This window comes from Lissotriton vulgaris, chromosome 2_1 (assembly GCF_964263255.1).
Source record: "Lissotriton vulgaris chromosome 2_1, aLisVul1.2, whole genome shotgun sequence".
Lineage (NCBI taxonomy): Eukaryota > Metazoa > Chordata > Amphibia > Caudata > Salamandridae > Lissotriton > Lissotriton vulgaris.
Window position 1 is genome coordinate 947,845,262 of NC_141687.1, and position 15,035 is coordinate 947,860,296.

Sequence of the window (15,035 nt, forward strand, 5' to 3'; positions counted from 1 at the left end):
GAAAATTAAAATGGTAATAAATTAACTCTATGACTGTTTTATTTTTGAAACTCTGGGGGCAATTTGGTTAGTGGGGTGACGCTCCTCCGCTTTAGCAGAGGAGCCGACCCTGCCTATAAGCCCAGACAGGAAAATAGCAGAGTCCCAGGAGAGGACAGGGGTAAGCCTTGGAGGGATTACTTTTTTGACTTACCATAAAGTGCAGAATAACAGGAACTTTGAAAACAGATAGATGTTCTCTATTCTAGAGGAATGCTGCTGTTGCTGACAGGTGCACCCATACGGAAGTGTAAGCTGGCCCCTCTTTTTGTAGGTGTAGTAGGTTGTGATTCGAACAATAAAGAACAAAGTGTTTCCATTTGGCTACATAACATGCCTGTGTAGTAGGTTTTGTGGCTTGTTTATAATTTGTGTTCATTCTTCCAGGATTTGCAAATACCCAAATTATAATACCTAAGATGACAAATCATCCAGATGGCGGACCTGAGATTGGGATGCTATAACTGGCCTTAATACTGTCTGAGAACGTCTCCGCACAGCTGTAGGTTTACGTGTGGATGAATGGACATCTCTGACAGAAGAGAGTACCAGGGCAGCCAGGACCATGTAGGGACAATAAGATTGAGTGTAATTTATGCCTGACACATTCCATTTATTATGTAAGGAATTGATGGCATGAGAGAAAAAGAGAATGCCAATATTTTGGACCAACTTATCATAAGGGCATTGACCAGGGACTTTCAGTGCGGGTACCTGGAGGCAAATTTCAAGCATTTAGGATTTTTGTTGGTGAACAGATCCACTGTTGGGGTCGCTTGACAGTGAAAGTAGAACATAGGAACTAATTTTGATGCCACCTTGTTAGGACAACGGCAAAGTTGTTTCGGGGAACAACCTTTACAACGCAACTTTTACAACGCACTACCATTACAACAAAACTTTTACAACGCAACATCCATTACAACGCATGACATTACAACGCAACCATTACAACGCATGACACTACAACGCATACCACTACAACGCATGTCATTACAACGCAGTCATTACAACGCATACCATTACAACGCATAGTATTACAACGCATAGCATTACAACACATAGTACCCTTACACTATCCAACACTTACCCTACTATTGCACCCCCTGGAGTTAGAATAGTAATTTTTACCCCTACACTATCCAACACTTACCCTACTGTTGCACCCCCTGGAGTTAGAATAGTAATTTTTATCCCTACACTATCCAACACTTACCCTACTGTTGCACCCCCTGGAGTTAGAATAGTAATTTTTACCCCTACACTATCCAACACTTACCCTACTGTTGCACCTTACTGGAGTTAGAATAGTAAATGGTACCCCTACACTATCCAACACTTACCCTACTGTTGCACCCCCCTGGAGTTAGAATAGTAATGTTTACCCCTACACTATCCAATACTTACCTTACATGCAATGTAATGTAATGCGTTGTAATGGTATGCGTTGTAAAGGTAGTAGAAACTCTGGGGGCAATTTGGTTAGTGGGGTGACGCTCCTCCGCTTTAGCGGAGGAGCCGACCCTGCCTATAAGCCCAGACAGGAATACTTATAACTTTTTACTTCTGCCTCGCAAAATACTCCTCAGTGTAACGGAAGTCAATTAACAAATGCACAAACTTCTTAGCCATTCTACCGCCAACTTGCCCTCTGGAGCGTTCCCCTGCGTTGAATTTATACAGGGGACTTCCCACAGACACCTGCATGGTGCTGAAGATAGAGTCAAATATTGAGCGTGTCACATGTGGTGTTCATAACTCCGAAGCAAGCAGCAGAGAGAACCATGCCTTTACCATTCCCCTTGCCCTCCCTCCATGTGGAAGGGGCTTGGATTCTATTACAGGACCGGAGGCTTCGTATTATGCTTTCTCTTTCATTTATTGCCACTCACAGCAGCCAATGAAACTTTAGAATTATGTAAATAAAACTACATTTCCCATGATGCACATGTAACACATCACATCCTGTCAGACCCCATAAGAGCTACCATGACCGGAAATCCTCCTCTTTCTTTGCTGATCACGCAGAAAGTGTATTCTGTTCTCGTGCTTATTATATGCTAATTGGTGGTTTAAAGGCACGCGCCGCCTTACTATTGATTGCGCGTGTTTAGCGCGCTTAGTATTTCCCCCGACTTTGTCTCCCTTGCAGGTTTCGTTGTTTGCTGTGCAAGCGCAACCTTAGCGTTTTGTCTCTCGCTATTTCGCGGCTCTCCCGATGCCGTCGAAAGCCCTTGTTGCGGTGTGCCCCTGGTGGGGAAAAAAGCACATAAAGCATCTTTGAATTTCCCGCTCTAGTGGGCTGAGTTTACTGCTGTGTCGCGCACTCGGACTCTGTCTCGTTCTTTCCTCCCGCATGCCAGTACCGCTCCGCCTTCGGCGGATGTATTAATATGTTAAGAAAATGCATGTTTACACTTGCAGAGGCTCCCCTAATTAGCCGGAAGCGCTGGAGCCTTTCACTTTCGGTTTTCCTAGGTTTCGATGTGCGTACCCCAATTGGGCTATTTCTAGTAGGATTTGGGCTACGCACACCACTACTGCCCGATGAGCAACATCTCTATGCCTGGCTGGCTGCAAAAACGTTTTGGGCCTGGAGGGTGCACACCTCCTGGATTGAAAGCTTGCTCTTTGGCTCCACTTATGCCCTGGGGGATGCAATAACTGTGCTAAAGCCTTTGCTGAGGAGCTAGGTAACTTTTTCTGATTTCTGTGCTGTGGGTTGGCTCCCCCCTTTTACCCCTCTCTGTATTTTGCCCCATGAGCACATATATATACAAATTTTGTCCCACAATGGAGGATTGGGTCAATTATGAAGAGGATGACACCATATATGAAGAGGAAGTGACAAACCCTTCCATAGAAGATAACATTGTTGAGGCCCTGTATGCTTCTGTCCAGGAGTCGGTCGACAAGGCCCTGGAGAAAGCAGTTCTGGGAACTGTGCAGTAGGCGCTTGCTACTGCATTGAAACCTATAACTAAACAATTAGAAAAATTCACTAAAAGTCATGGTTTCACTGCTCCTGCAGGTACTCCCAAGGACGTCTCGGCTTCCGAATCTCAGTCTAAGTCCTGGCCTCACTCTTCTACTTTGTCCTCATTGCCTGTCCCTGACACTGGCAGATCCAAGACCCGGACACTGATACCGATACGGACACCACGTCTACAGACACTCCGGATGAGTCGCCTCCTAAGAAGAGGACCAGGAAGTCCAAGAATGTGGTACCTCCACAAACTATATCTACTCCCTTCAATTTCAATCCAGCTGACATTGCTCACCCAAGGTCTTCAGACTGGTTTCCTGAGGTTGCCGCATACCTGCATGACAATCTGCGCAGAAGCTTTGACAAAGAGGTGCGGAACAGACTCCGCTCTGTGTGTCCCAGACCAGAAATCTCTGATAAAGTAGCAGAAACCCCGGATATTGACTCCAGTCTCTTAACTTTCCTAAAAAAGAGTGCTAAGGACCCAAAGAAAGGTATTGACCGCTCCTGGCGAGGATGCCCCGACTAGCTCCTAGATGTAGTGGACCCCTTGGCAAAGATATTGGAAATGGCGCTAGAGGCGCAGGAATCCGGTACCACAGTGGATCCCCATGCCTTGGCAGGATGGACCCAGAGGGCGATATGCCTCTTGGGTAAAGCAAACTGCGCCATCTCCAACGAAGCCGTAAATCCCTCCCTATGCGGATGGATTACAACCTCACAGAGTTGGTGGCAGGGGAACCAGGTCCTTTGACAAACGGTAATCTCTTCAGGGTGCGTTTCGTAAAAGGCGTTGGTACCTTCACGACTCTTGACAAGGCCCAGTCGGGTATCAAGAGTCTTTCAGGCTAGTGTTTTCAACAGGGCCGCACGAAGCAGAGGACGGTCGTTTAGTCGCCAATTCTCCCAAGGTCCTCAGAAAGGTGACTTCGGCCGAGGCAGGGTTGAGTGGGACTCCACCCGACTTCAACAAGAGGCGTTTCAACAGAGGAGCATATTGTGGAGGCTTTCGAGCCCCAGAATCGTCAGGTGAGTGCTCCAGACACATTCCCACTTCCCTTGGTGGGGGGAGGGGGGGTCGTACTCAGTTTTTCTATCACAATTGGGTTCAACTGTCTCAGGATGCTTGGATATTACAGACCATTCAGGGTTTTCATCTAGATTTCTTTCAGCTTCCTTTTCAGGACAGACAGCCCAGACAGCTTTCTTTTTCCCAAACAGAGTGCGCTTTTATAGATTCAAAAATCAAAGAATTGCTGCAGAAACACGCAATAGCATATTGCGACGAGGGCCCTCGCGGTTTCTGCAGCAATATTTTTCTGGTACAGAAGAAAGGCAGAGGTTACAGGTTGGTACTCAATTTGAAAGACTTCAATCATTACATAACCTACAAGCATTTCAAGATGGAGGGTATCCATCTGTTGGCGGATCTCCTGAAACAAGGGGACTGGATGGTCCGTCTGGACATGAAGGACGCCTACTTATCCATTCCAATTTTTCCTCCACATTGCCGGTTCCTGCAATTTCAATGGCGAGACCGATGGTTCGAATATTTGGTCCTTCCTTTCGGTCTCTCCTCAGCACCATGGTGATTCACCAAAGTGCTGAAGCACGGATAGCTTACCTCAGAGAACAAGAGGTTAGCATGATAGTGTCCTTAGACGATATATTGATCATGGAGCAGCCTCCGACCTTGGCGGTTCAGCATTTGCGCATGACCATTGCTATGTTGCAAAATCTGGGATTCGTGGTCAACGAAGCCAAGTCAGTACTGTGTCCTTCTCAGACAATAGACTTCCTGGGCTTCGTCATAAACTCTCACACGGCTCAATTGAGCCTTCCCCGCACCAAACTTCGGGATATCAAAAAAGAGCTACGTTCCCTGTTATCCAAACAGACGGTCTCACTGTGAGTGATTGCCAAAATAGTGGGCCTGTTGGCGTCATCCATACAGGCGATATTTCCAGGGACTCTTCATTATCGAGCCTTCAAAGGTTGAAGATTCAACATCTGCAGAAGGGACTCTCCTACAAGGACCTGGTCCCTTTTTCATTGGAGGGCTGGGGGGCTCGTTGGGGAAATATTTCCACAGGAGGGCGTTGGTCCCTACGCAAACTAGACCTCCACATCAATTGTCTAGAACTTCTAGCAGGGTCGTTCGGGATCCGGACCCTGTCACCCAAAAGAGTGTTGTGTTGCATCCTCTTGCGGATGGACAACATATCGGCAGTTCGGTACATCAACAAGCGGGGAGGCACGAGGTCCTCCATGTTAGTAGAGATAGTGAAGAACTTTTGGCACTATTGCCTAAGTCACCAGATCTCGGTCATAGCATAATATATTCCGGGCCAGTCCAACGTAGTGGCGGACTGGAACTCCGGACATCTCAAGGACTACAGCGATTGGCAACTCCAACCTCAGGTAGTACATTGGCTGCAGGCGATCTGGGGGACATGCGCGATCGACCTGTTTGCGTCCAGATTGAATCGTCAAATGACCAAATTCTTCAGCTGGAGACCAGACCCATTAGCTTTGGCGACGGATGCCTTCTCTCAGGACTGGTCCCATTCTCTGAATTATGCCTTTCCCCCGTTCATAGTGATTCCCCGGGTATTCACGTAGATAATACGACAGATAGCTGAAGTGATCCTAGTGACTCCCCTGTGGAAGTCGCAGCCTTGGTTCCCGATCCTATTGGAGGCGAGCTGCGACTCTCCCAGGAGAATTCCGGAGTCCCCGACGATGCTCCAGGGCCCTCATGGAGAGATGCACCCGATGATGTCGGGCAGTTGTCCCTGATGGCCTAGAGACTTTCTGGCAATGTTGGCAAATGCCTTGCTTTTCGGAACAAGCTTCAGCCTTTATAAACCAGGCTTGGGCCCCCTCAACCGGGAAGAGATACTCTTCAGCCTGGGAGGGCTGGGTTTGTTGGTGCGTGGAACACGTGGATCCTGTGGGGGCAGACTTACCCTGCGTTGTAAATTTTCTTTCTCAGAAGGCTTCTGAAGGGTTGGCATATTGTTCCATTAATACTTTCCGTTCCGCCACTTCGGCGGGTCATTCCCAGATTGAGGGCAAACCAGTAGGGATGCATCCATTAATATGTAAGCTATTAAAGGGTATTAGAGTAGCGAATCCGCCCAAACCCAAGAATACTTCCTTATGGGACGTCTCTCTAGTTCTTTCCTTATTTAATCAATGCTCGCAAAATTATATGTTAACCAGGAAACAACTTTCGTCCAAATTAGCCATGCTCTTATGTCTCGTAGCATGTAGACGGTCATCTGACATTAAGGCTTTGGACATTACAGGTAGAGTATTTACTCCTGAAAGAGTTTCTTTTTAAATTACTTCCAGAACTAAGACAATGTCTCGGTGTGTGGAATATCATGCTTTTCCTAGCAACGCTAAACTTTTTGTAGTTCAATGTCTTAAGCCCTACGAGGAATGTACCAGGTCCATTCGGCCTGCTGATGTGGTGCAATTATTAATTGCTTTTCAGAAACCTTACAAACCTGTTACTGTGGCTACGATAGGCAGATGGTTGAAATCTGTTATGGAAGAGGCGGGTGTTGATACCCAGGTGTTTGGGGCGCATTCTGTTCATGGGGCAATGGCCTCTAAAAGTTTTATGTTAGGTTCTACTTTTCAGGACATTATGCATTCTGCTGATTGGTCTTCCAAATCTACCTTTAAGCAGTTTTATTATAAACCGGTGGATAATATTTCCTCTGTAGTGTTTCATCAGCGTTAAACTAGCATAATACGAAGCCTCCAGTCCTGTAATAGAATAAAAAATTAGCTAGCTATCGCTCCAAGAATTTTCAATTCTATTAAGGTACGGAGGCGAGGAATATCCCACCCGGTTACATTACAGTAATGTAATGTTTTACCCACCCGTAGGTTTATATAAGGTTTAAGCAGAAATGACGGTTTTCCTATCTCTCATTCTTCCAGGTTCTGAGAAGAAGATGGATTAAATATGCTTCCTGTTAAGAAGACGTTAATTCCAGTTGGATTGTTCTTCCACGTTGGAGGATATTATTATTGGACTTGAGTTATGTTTGATGGACTTTTACTGCTCGAAGCAAAGTAAGAGGAGGATTTCCGTTCATGGTGGCTCTTATGGGGTCTGACAGGATGTGATGTGTTACATGTGCATCATGGGAAATGTAGTTTTATTTACATAATACTAAAGTTTCATTGGCTGCTGTGAGTGGCAATAAATGAAATAGAAAGCATAATCCTCGCCTCCGTGTCCTTAATAGAATTGAAAATTCTTGCTGCGTTAGATAGCTCCTTTTCCTATTCTCAGAAGGTCCTTTGTGTCTGTGGCTCCTGTCATGTGACCTCTTTCCTCAAAGCCAGACAGCAGCCCTCTGCTCCCTAGGGCCCTCGAGATTTGTTTGTAGTTGGTTACTCAAGCCACTGCCTACAACACATTACCCAAGTTCTCAAGGCGCTGGTTTCATGCAACCTATACACATGCATGCCCCTGCTTTGGACTTTCTCGTCTCTGCCTTGGTAAACAAGCTTTTGTTTCTCTCTGTGCGAGTTGACTGGAATAACCTGCTTATTTTTTTGCTATCTTTCCTCCCACCCTGTCATTACTCTTTCTAAACAATGCATTTTCAGCTCGCTGCATGACAAATAACTGGTCCTCTTTGATTTTCTTTGACAAAATCTCCTAGGAAAGAAATAACTAGTTGTGATTGCTAAACAAACAGTATTAATGTTTACTTTTGGGTTTTGACTATGAATTCAATTACTTGGTGTGCTCTTTTTTTAGTAGTATTTGGCAGAGAAATGCATGTGTCAACCTATTAGCTTTTGTCACTATACGTCAGTAGGGTATTCAGTCCAAATATCGAGTTGGAAATGTCGACACACTAATATCGAGTTTTAAATATTGTGACACAGAAATATCTACAGGAAGAATAATGTGGTCAAGAATATCGCCTTTAGGGTAAGACATACCGATTTTAAAAATACAGAAGTCACTAATAGCGTTTGCAAAAATACTGTTGTTTATAATTTAGATTTTTTAATTAGTGTTATGTATTTTAGTATATATTTTATATTCAAGTGATGTATTTTTTTGTATAAGTATTGTTTGTTTTTTTAAATAAATTTGTAGTACTTATTAATTTTATTTTAATTACATTTTGCATTTTTTAGTTCCATAGCGGGTTGTGGGTTTATAGGGGAACAGGGTGGGAAGTAATTTAATAATAAAAAATTAATGAATATTTTTTATTTAAAATATTTATTTAATTGAGATTTTATAAAGTTAATTATGTTTTTAATTTTTTAGGTAAATTTTAGGTGCGAGTTGGTTAATAGGGGTAAAAGATGGGAAGTAATTTATTTGTAATTAATTAATAATTAGTTAATTAAAATATTAATTAATTGACAATTAATTATGGTAATTGTTTAATTAATTTTAGGTGTGGGTTGTGAGGTTTATAGGGTTAAAGGGTGGGAGGTAATGTATTTTTCATTTGAAAAGTAATATTAATTAGTTGATAATTATGGTAATTGTTTAATTATTTTTTTGTGTTTGTGTTTTTGGATCATGGGGTGAAAGGTGGGGAGTACATTAATTTGACTTACTTTATAATTAGTTGTTAAATACTATTAGTAATTTAATTGGAAAGAAAATTTCATTGAGTAATTCATTTTTTTACAGTTTAATTTTAGGTGTGGGTTGTGGGTATTATAGGTGTAAAGGGTGGGAAGTTAATTAAATTGTATGTGTTTAAATTTGTATTTTAAATAATATTTGTTCAATCGATAATTAATGATGTTAATTATGCAAATACATTTATTTTATTTTCGATGTGGGTTGTTAGTTGTGTGGTGTCATGGGCTAGGAAGTAAATAGACTGAATGTATGTAATAATTAATGTTTTTGTTAAATAATTTCTAAATACAAATTTGTTTTTCAAATTTTTATTGTATTTAATTTAATATAATATTTGTAGGTATTTGTGATATGTATTTAACATTATAATGTTTTTATTTTTAATTTTTATTAAATATATTTTTATATTTAACATTATATGTTTGTATTTTTTATTTTTAATAGTAAATATATTTTTATTTTTAACATTTATGTGTTTTACTGATTTTTTTTATTATGTTGATGATATTTTGTTTGTTTTTAATTATGAACTGACTAGAGTGAGAATAGTAAATTGTACCCCTCCGCACTCCAACACTTTTCCTATTGATGCACTGACTGGAGTGGGAATAGTAAATTGTGTCCCTTTGCTATCCAACACTTTACCTACTATTGAACTCACTGAAGTGGAAATAGAACATTTTATTCCTCCGCTATCCAACACTTTCCGTATGGTTGCACTCATTGGAGTGGGAATAGTAATTTTTACCCCTCCACAATCCAACACTTTCCCTACTGTTTCACTCATTGGAGTGGGGTTAGTAATTTTTACCCCTCAGCTATCCAACACTTCCCCTACTATTGTACTCATTGGCGTGGGAATAGTAATTTTTACCCCTCCACTATCCAACACTTTCCCTACTCTTGTACTGACTGGAGTGAGAATAGTAATTTTTACCTCTCCGCTATCCAACACTTTCTCTACTGTTGCACCCATTGGGGTGGGAATAGTAATTTTTAACCCTGCTCTATCCAACACTTTCCCTACTTTTGCAGTGACTGGTATGGGAATTTAAGTTTAAAGATTTTTAAATAGTTTAATATGTTAATTTAAAATAGTATATTTTTTTAAACTAGAATTTATGTTATTGGTATATGTATATATATTTGTTAAATTTTATATAATTGTAAAATTATAAAATACATTACAATTATTAGTTTAATTATGGTTTTAAAGTAAATTTATACATATATTAATTATTATATATGTATGTTTAACTTTTTTTAATTAAGTTTATTTGTTATATATACGTATATTAAATCTAATTGTTTTTAATTAATTTTATTCTTTAATATATTTAATATTTATTAATTTATGTTCTATATATATTTAAAAAACGATATTTTGTACAACTATATTTAGGACATTGATTTTTTTTCTGATATTTCTGTACTTACCATTATAAGTATAGGATGTAGATATTTTTGACATTGATATTTTGGTCACAATATGTTTGTATGGGTATATTTTGAGTGTCAATATTTTGTCAGTATAGCCGTCAGTAGTCATAAGGAAGTCTCAGTCAATGACGAAACACGTGTTCACTGTGTTTGAACAATTGTATCTTGGGTTATATCTTGACGTCTTTTGCACTCTATCACAGACGTGTCCAATTTGTATTGTATGTTGCATTAATACATATTTATTGCCCATATGTGATCTATACTTAATACCACTCAACAACATTTATGTTGAAAACTTGTCTTGCCAAGTCTAAAATAAACATTGTTTCTTATAACAAGTTCTTTTTTCATCACATTAAGTTGTGACCTTACTAGCTCAAACTGTGTTGTGGTCCAGACACTTCCAAAGGACACATGAGAAAGTCATAATCCAATCACACACAGAGACTCGGACATTCCTCGTCTATCTAGCTCCAATTCCATACATTTATATTAGTTTTCCATTTTAAAAAGTAATCAGAAAATGTAGATACAGGATTATTCTTTTTGAAATGCTTTAATATCTAAAGTTGATTGGGTTATTTTAAAATGACAAATAACTGTAGTTAATTGTTGCTCCAGACATTCGTGTAGAAAAAAAGAATATTTACAATTGAGGTTTCTTCTTTGTAAAAGTTATCTCAGATTAGGCACTTAGTTGAACAATATCCAACTATCAGAAACATGATTTACCTGTATTCCAGCGTGGCTACAGAGATAAAAATCAAACTCATATGGGTGAGTGATATCTGTATCCACTGTTGTTCCAGCTGGTATGTTCCCACTTCTTCCAACCTGGGTACAATTTAAATGAGGAGCAACAGTATTAATGATACAATGATAAGAATGCACGCTCACTTTAATCAGGCTAAGCTCCAACCTAAACTCAATTGCTTGTATTTAAAATAATAGAAAAAGGATTCCAAATCAGCATTCTGTTCTACTGTGCATTAAGATGAAATGCTCTGTTCATATTTATTTGCATTTGTTGGGACATCAGTCAATCTCTATTTTGTATCCCATAGCATTTTCTCTGATTTTTGTTCCAAGAAGCCATGATTCTCAAAACTAGTGAGGGACCTCCATCACTCCATTTGTGATGCTGTGGATTCTGCACACTCTTTGGAGGGTGACTGTCCCCTCAGCAGACTCCCGGGACCCCAATGGGTGGTGTGAGCTTCCTCATAGGAAGGGGCATAGGCTTTTATACCTGCACCCTGCCTCTGTAAATCTGTGATTCTACTTACGTGTTGTGTACCATCTACAAATACATACTGTAGCACAAACGGGTGATTACAATGAAAACAAAACGGCCATTCTCCCCTGCGCATGTGTCTCAGATGCCCAATGCAAAAAGAACAATTGATGGATAGAATGCAGAACAACGTCATACATTCTCTCCAGTACAGAGATCTGGGCCTAAATCTTTTTTTTTTACTCCCCACGCCATTCCAATTTGAACCCAGCCATATGCAATTCAGTCTTGACCCTGCGTCCAGTGGGAACAGTCCAGCCCGAACTGCCAAGCCAGATTCTCACTGGACTGGAAACAAACATCCTAGCACCGGTTTCGGGGTTTCATCCCTCATCAGCCAGCATAGCTTGACTCCAGTAGCAAGGAGAGCACAGGACCCATGTCTAGGCATACACATCCCACTCCGGGTGACAAATGCAAAAAGAACAATTGATGGACAATTGGACCTGGCCTGGCAGTTTGGTATGGACTATTCCCATGAGGCACAAGGTCAAGACTGATTTGCATATGGCTGGGTCTAAACTAGAGTGGCATGGTGAGCAAAAGAACGATGGATTTAACCCAAATCTATTGACTGGGGGTGAACGTTTGATTTGCCCTGCATTCCGCCCATCATGTGTGTGTCTTTTGCCTTCAGATACCCAAAATGTATTCACTAACAGCTGGAAAGGTCAAACAAAGCTGCAAATCTCCTCCAATGAGTATTAACACATTCAATTATTTCTGATTTTATAAAGATGGGAATTTGGTAAACGCTGTGTCAGATCCCCCACCACCCTTTCTTCATCTTCCCTTCTCATACATCTTGGATGCCTACATTCCAGCGATTACTAATCCATTTGATACGTTTTGCTCCTGTCTCCTAGCCATTCCTCTGATTCACTCTTGATTTTGAGGTTTTCCCCATTTCTTCCATCACTTTCTATCCCGATACATATATGATTCAGCCTGCATGCATCAGTCCATATTAGAGCACCACGCAGATGGATGAGAGTTCTGGCACTAGTCCAAAGCCTGTATCCATCTCAGTGGGCAACTATTAGCTCCATGTTATAAAGTCTGATCATATCCCCTGTCACAGCACTCCAATGGCGTGCTTCTATTTTTGTAATTTAAAGTTTATTAGAGTTAACATTGACACTGCATCATGCAACTGACATAAGGTAACAGCGAAATCTCATATTTCAAGAGACAAATAAAACATTTTCATATTCTACACAGAAAGTGTAGAACCCATTAATAATCTCCAACATACCCTCTGTCTTAATAGCCCTCCCCACATGGCTCTGATAAAACATCTGTTTGTTACCAATTAATATATGGCTTCAAGTGCATTGAAGTAAAAGCTTCCTCTCTTTTGCAAAAATATATCATAATGTTATTCCTATATTGTCCATTAGTGAATCAGCACATCAAAAAATATGCTAGGCTCTTAATCGCAGTGGAAAAACTTTATACAGATGACATTTTAATAGATATTCTACAATAGGGGACCGACCTGAGCCAAAGTTCAAGTGTTCCCTCTTGAGATTACTTATAAGGCGTTCCAAGGCTACAAAGTCCCACAGGCGACTATACCACTGGAAAATCAGAGAGGTGGGAGGGTCTGTTCTCTTACACTACATAGCTATTGCTAATTTAGCAGCCCCAAACAGCTCCATTTAAGTGCCTTATCATTTAAGCTTTGTCTCAGGCCAAGCAAAAACAGTACTAGGGTATAAAAGGCAGAGGGAAGCCCAAAATCTCTTTACGAGCCTTGGCAATCTTTTTCCAGAAAAACTGTATGTTTGGGCATTCCCACCAAACATAAGAGAAAGAATCTCTTTACACTTTCAGCACAGTGAGCCAGTAGTAGGAAACATTTTATGAACTTTAGTGGGGTCGAAGTGCCATCCGTGAATCCTCTCTAGTCTTTTAGATATTGAGCTTTTATGGATATCCACCCATAGTTTCTCCTATTCTTTAGTAAAAGTTTCTCTACCAAGCGCATTGTCCCATTTGTTCTGGTAAGCCCACTTAGGGTTAAGTCTTATTATCTAAAAGTGCTGCATACAACTTAGAGACAAGGCCTTTCAGAGATGGGAGAGTTGACAGCACCTTCTCAAAGGGTGTTTTTCTCTTGTAGTAACCTCTGGGTGCATTATCCATTGTCATCTGTGCATGATGTAATGTCTCTCACTCCATTAACTTGAAGTCCAGTTTCTGTGAAACATTTAATTGTACCATTGTGAAACAAATCTTCAATGTACCTACAACTCCTTTTTGTCACCTATCGAAGGGCGCTCGGTTTAGTACTGAAGAGAAATCTGTGTTAAAAAACTGGAGTATTAAGTGACAGATAGGAGGTCAGGGAACCTCTCCCAATTTAAGTGTCCCACACGATTCTCTAACTTTGAGGACACTGGTTGGCCTCTACCGAACTTAGGTGGATTGGAAGAATGGTGGCTCCTGGTAATGGAAAAACTATCCATAGGTATCAAAGGCAATGAAATAACTTTACAATACAATGGAGCCACCTCCTCGATTTTTTATTTTAGCAAAGAGATGTCAAGAGACTTTGAGTGTTAAAGATACTGAAAAACTCCAAACTTGATGGCTAGTACTCTATAATCCAAAAGCAGACAAATGATATAGCATAGCTTCGTTGACCAGACCTCAATTGGGGAAGAGACTGGACCAGAATACTGGAAGCAATTGAAAGAAGGATGGTGGGTGGAACTGGAAGGGGAGGTGGTCAAAGGGAGGGGGAATTCAGGAATTGAGAGGGTTTTTTTTAAATGTTAATTCATTAAATTCGAAATATGTGAATTGATTAACTAAATGGCAATAAAAATGTATTGAAACCTAAAGTGTCCCATACATGAAGTGTGGTGTTAACGAGAGTGCTTAAGTAGACGTTTCATGATCTATGGGACTTACTTAATCAAACCAACTCTTCTAAGGGTCTCATCACTGCATATTCCACATATGGCCAACTTATTTCTATCGGCTCCTTAGACCACTCTATTATGTTTTGTAGTTGTGTCGCCAAACAGTTTAGTCTAAAGTCAGGGAGAGCCAGGCTTTCCTAGTATTTGCTTTAATGAAGTAACTGAGAAGAGACTTTTGGCTGAGTACCTCTCCAGACAAACTTGTTGAATGCTCTTCTGGAGGGGTGTAAAGAAGTTCTCCTTCGCCAGAACTGCAAGTACCGGGAAGAGGCACAGAACTCAGGGCAGGACATTTATTTTTCCTAAATTATTGATGCCGCACCAAGAAAGAAATAGGGGAGACCATCTATACGGATCATGACTAATTTCAGACAGTAGGGAGGGCTAATTTGTCTATTTAGGTCTTGTGCTTATAGTGTGATGTTTCCCCAAAAGTTTGACAATTGATGTAGACCATCGAAAGGGGACTCTAAACCGCAGATCTTCCACTCTTCACAAGGACGAATTAAGTTCAGGAATTCTGATTTAGTTATGCTGATTTTGTAACTCAATTTGTTTCTAACTCAAGTAGCTGCTGAAGTGCACCTTCCAGTGGGTGGGGTGGCTTCCTCAATGTCAGGATATGGTTGTCAACGAAGAGGGCCAGTTTGTGTGTTTCCACCCCAAATTGTAAACTCTTTATGCATTTCCTCCGCCCCT

The 15,035-nt window shown here is 40.8% G+C and overlaps 1 protein-coding gene across 1 annotated transcript in view; it reads right to left on the bottom strand.

Moving 5' to 3' along the window:
- The window catches only part of LOC147731455 (protein argonaute-3), a 1,378,491-nt gene that overhangs the window by 49,808 nt on the left and 1,313,648 nt on the right, over positions 1–15,035 (bottom strand). Inside the window, exon 17 of the mRNA XM_086956497.1 lies at positions 10,845–10,946. Within this exon, the coding sequence (XP_086812623.1) occupies positions 10,845–10,946 (102 nt within the window). The remainder of the gene's footprint in view (positions 1–10,844; positions 10,947–15,035) is intronic.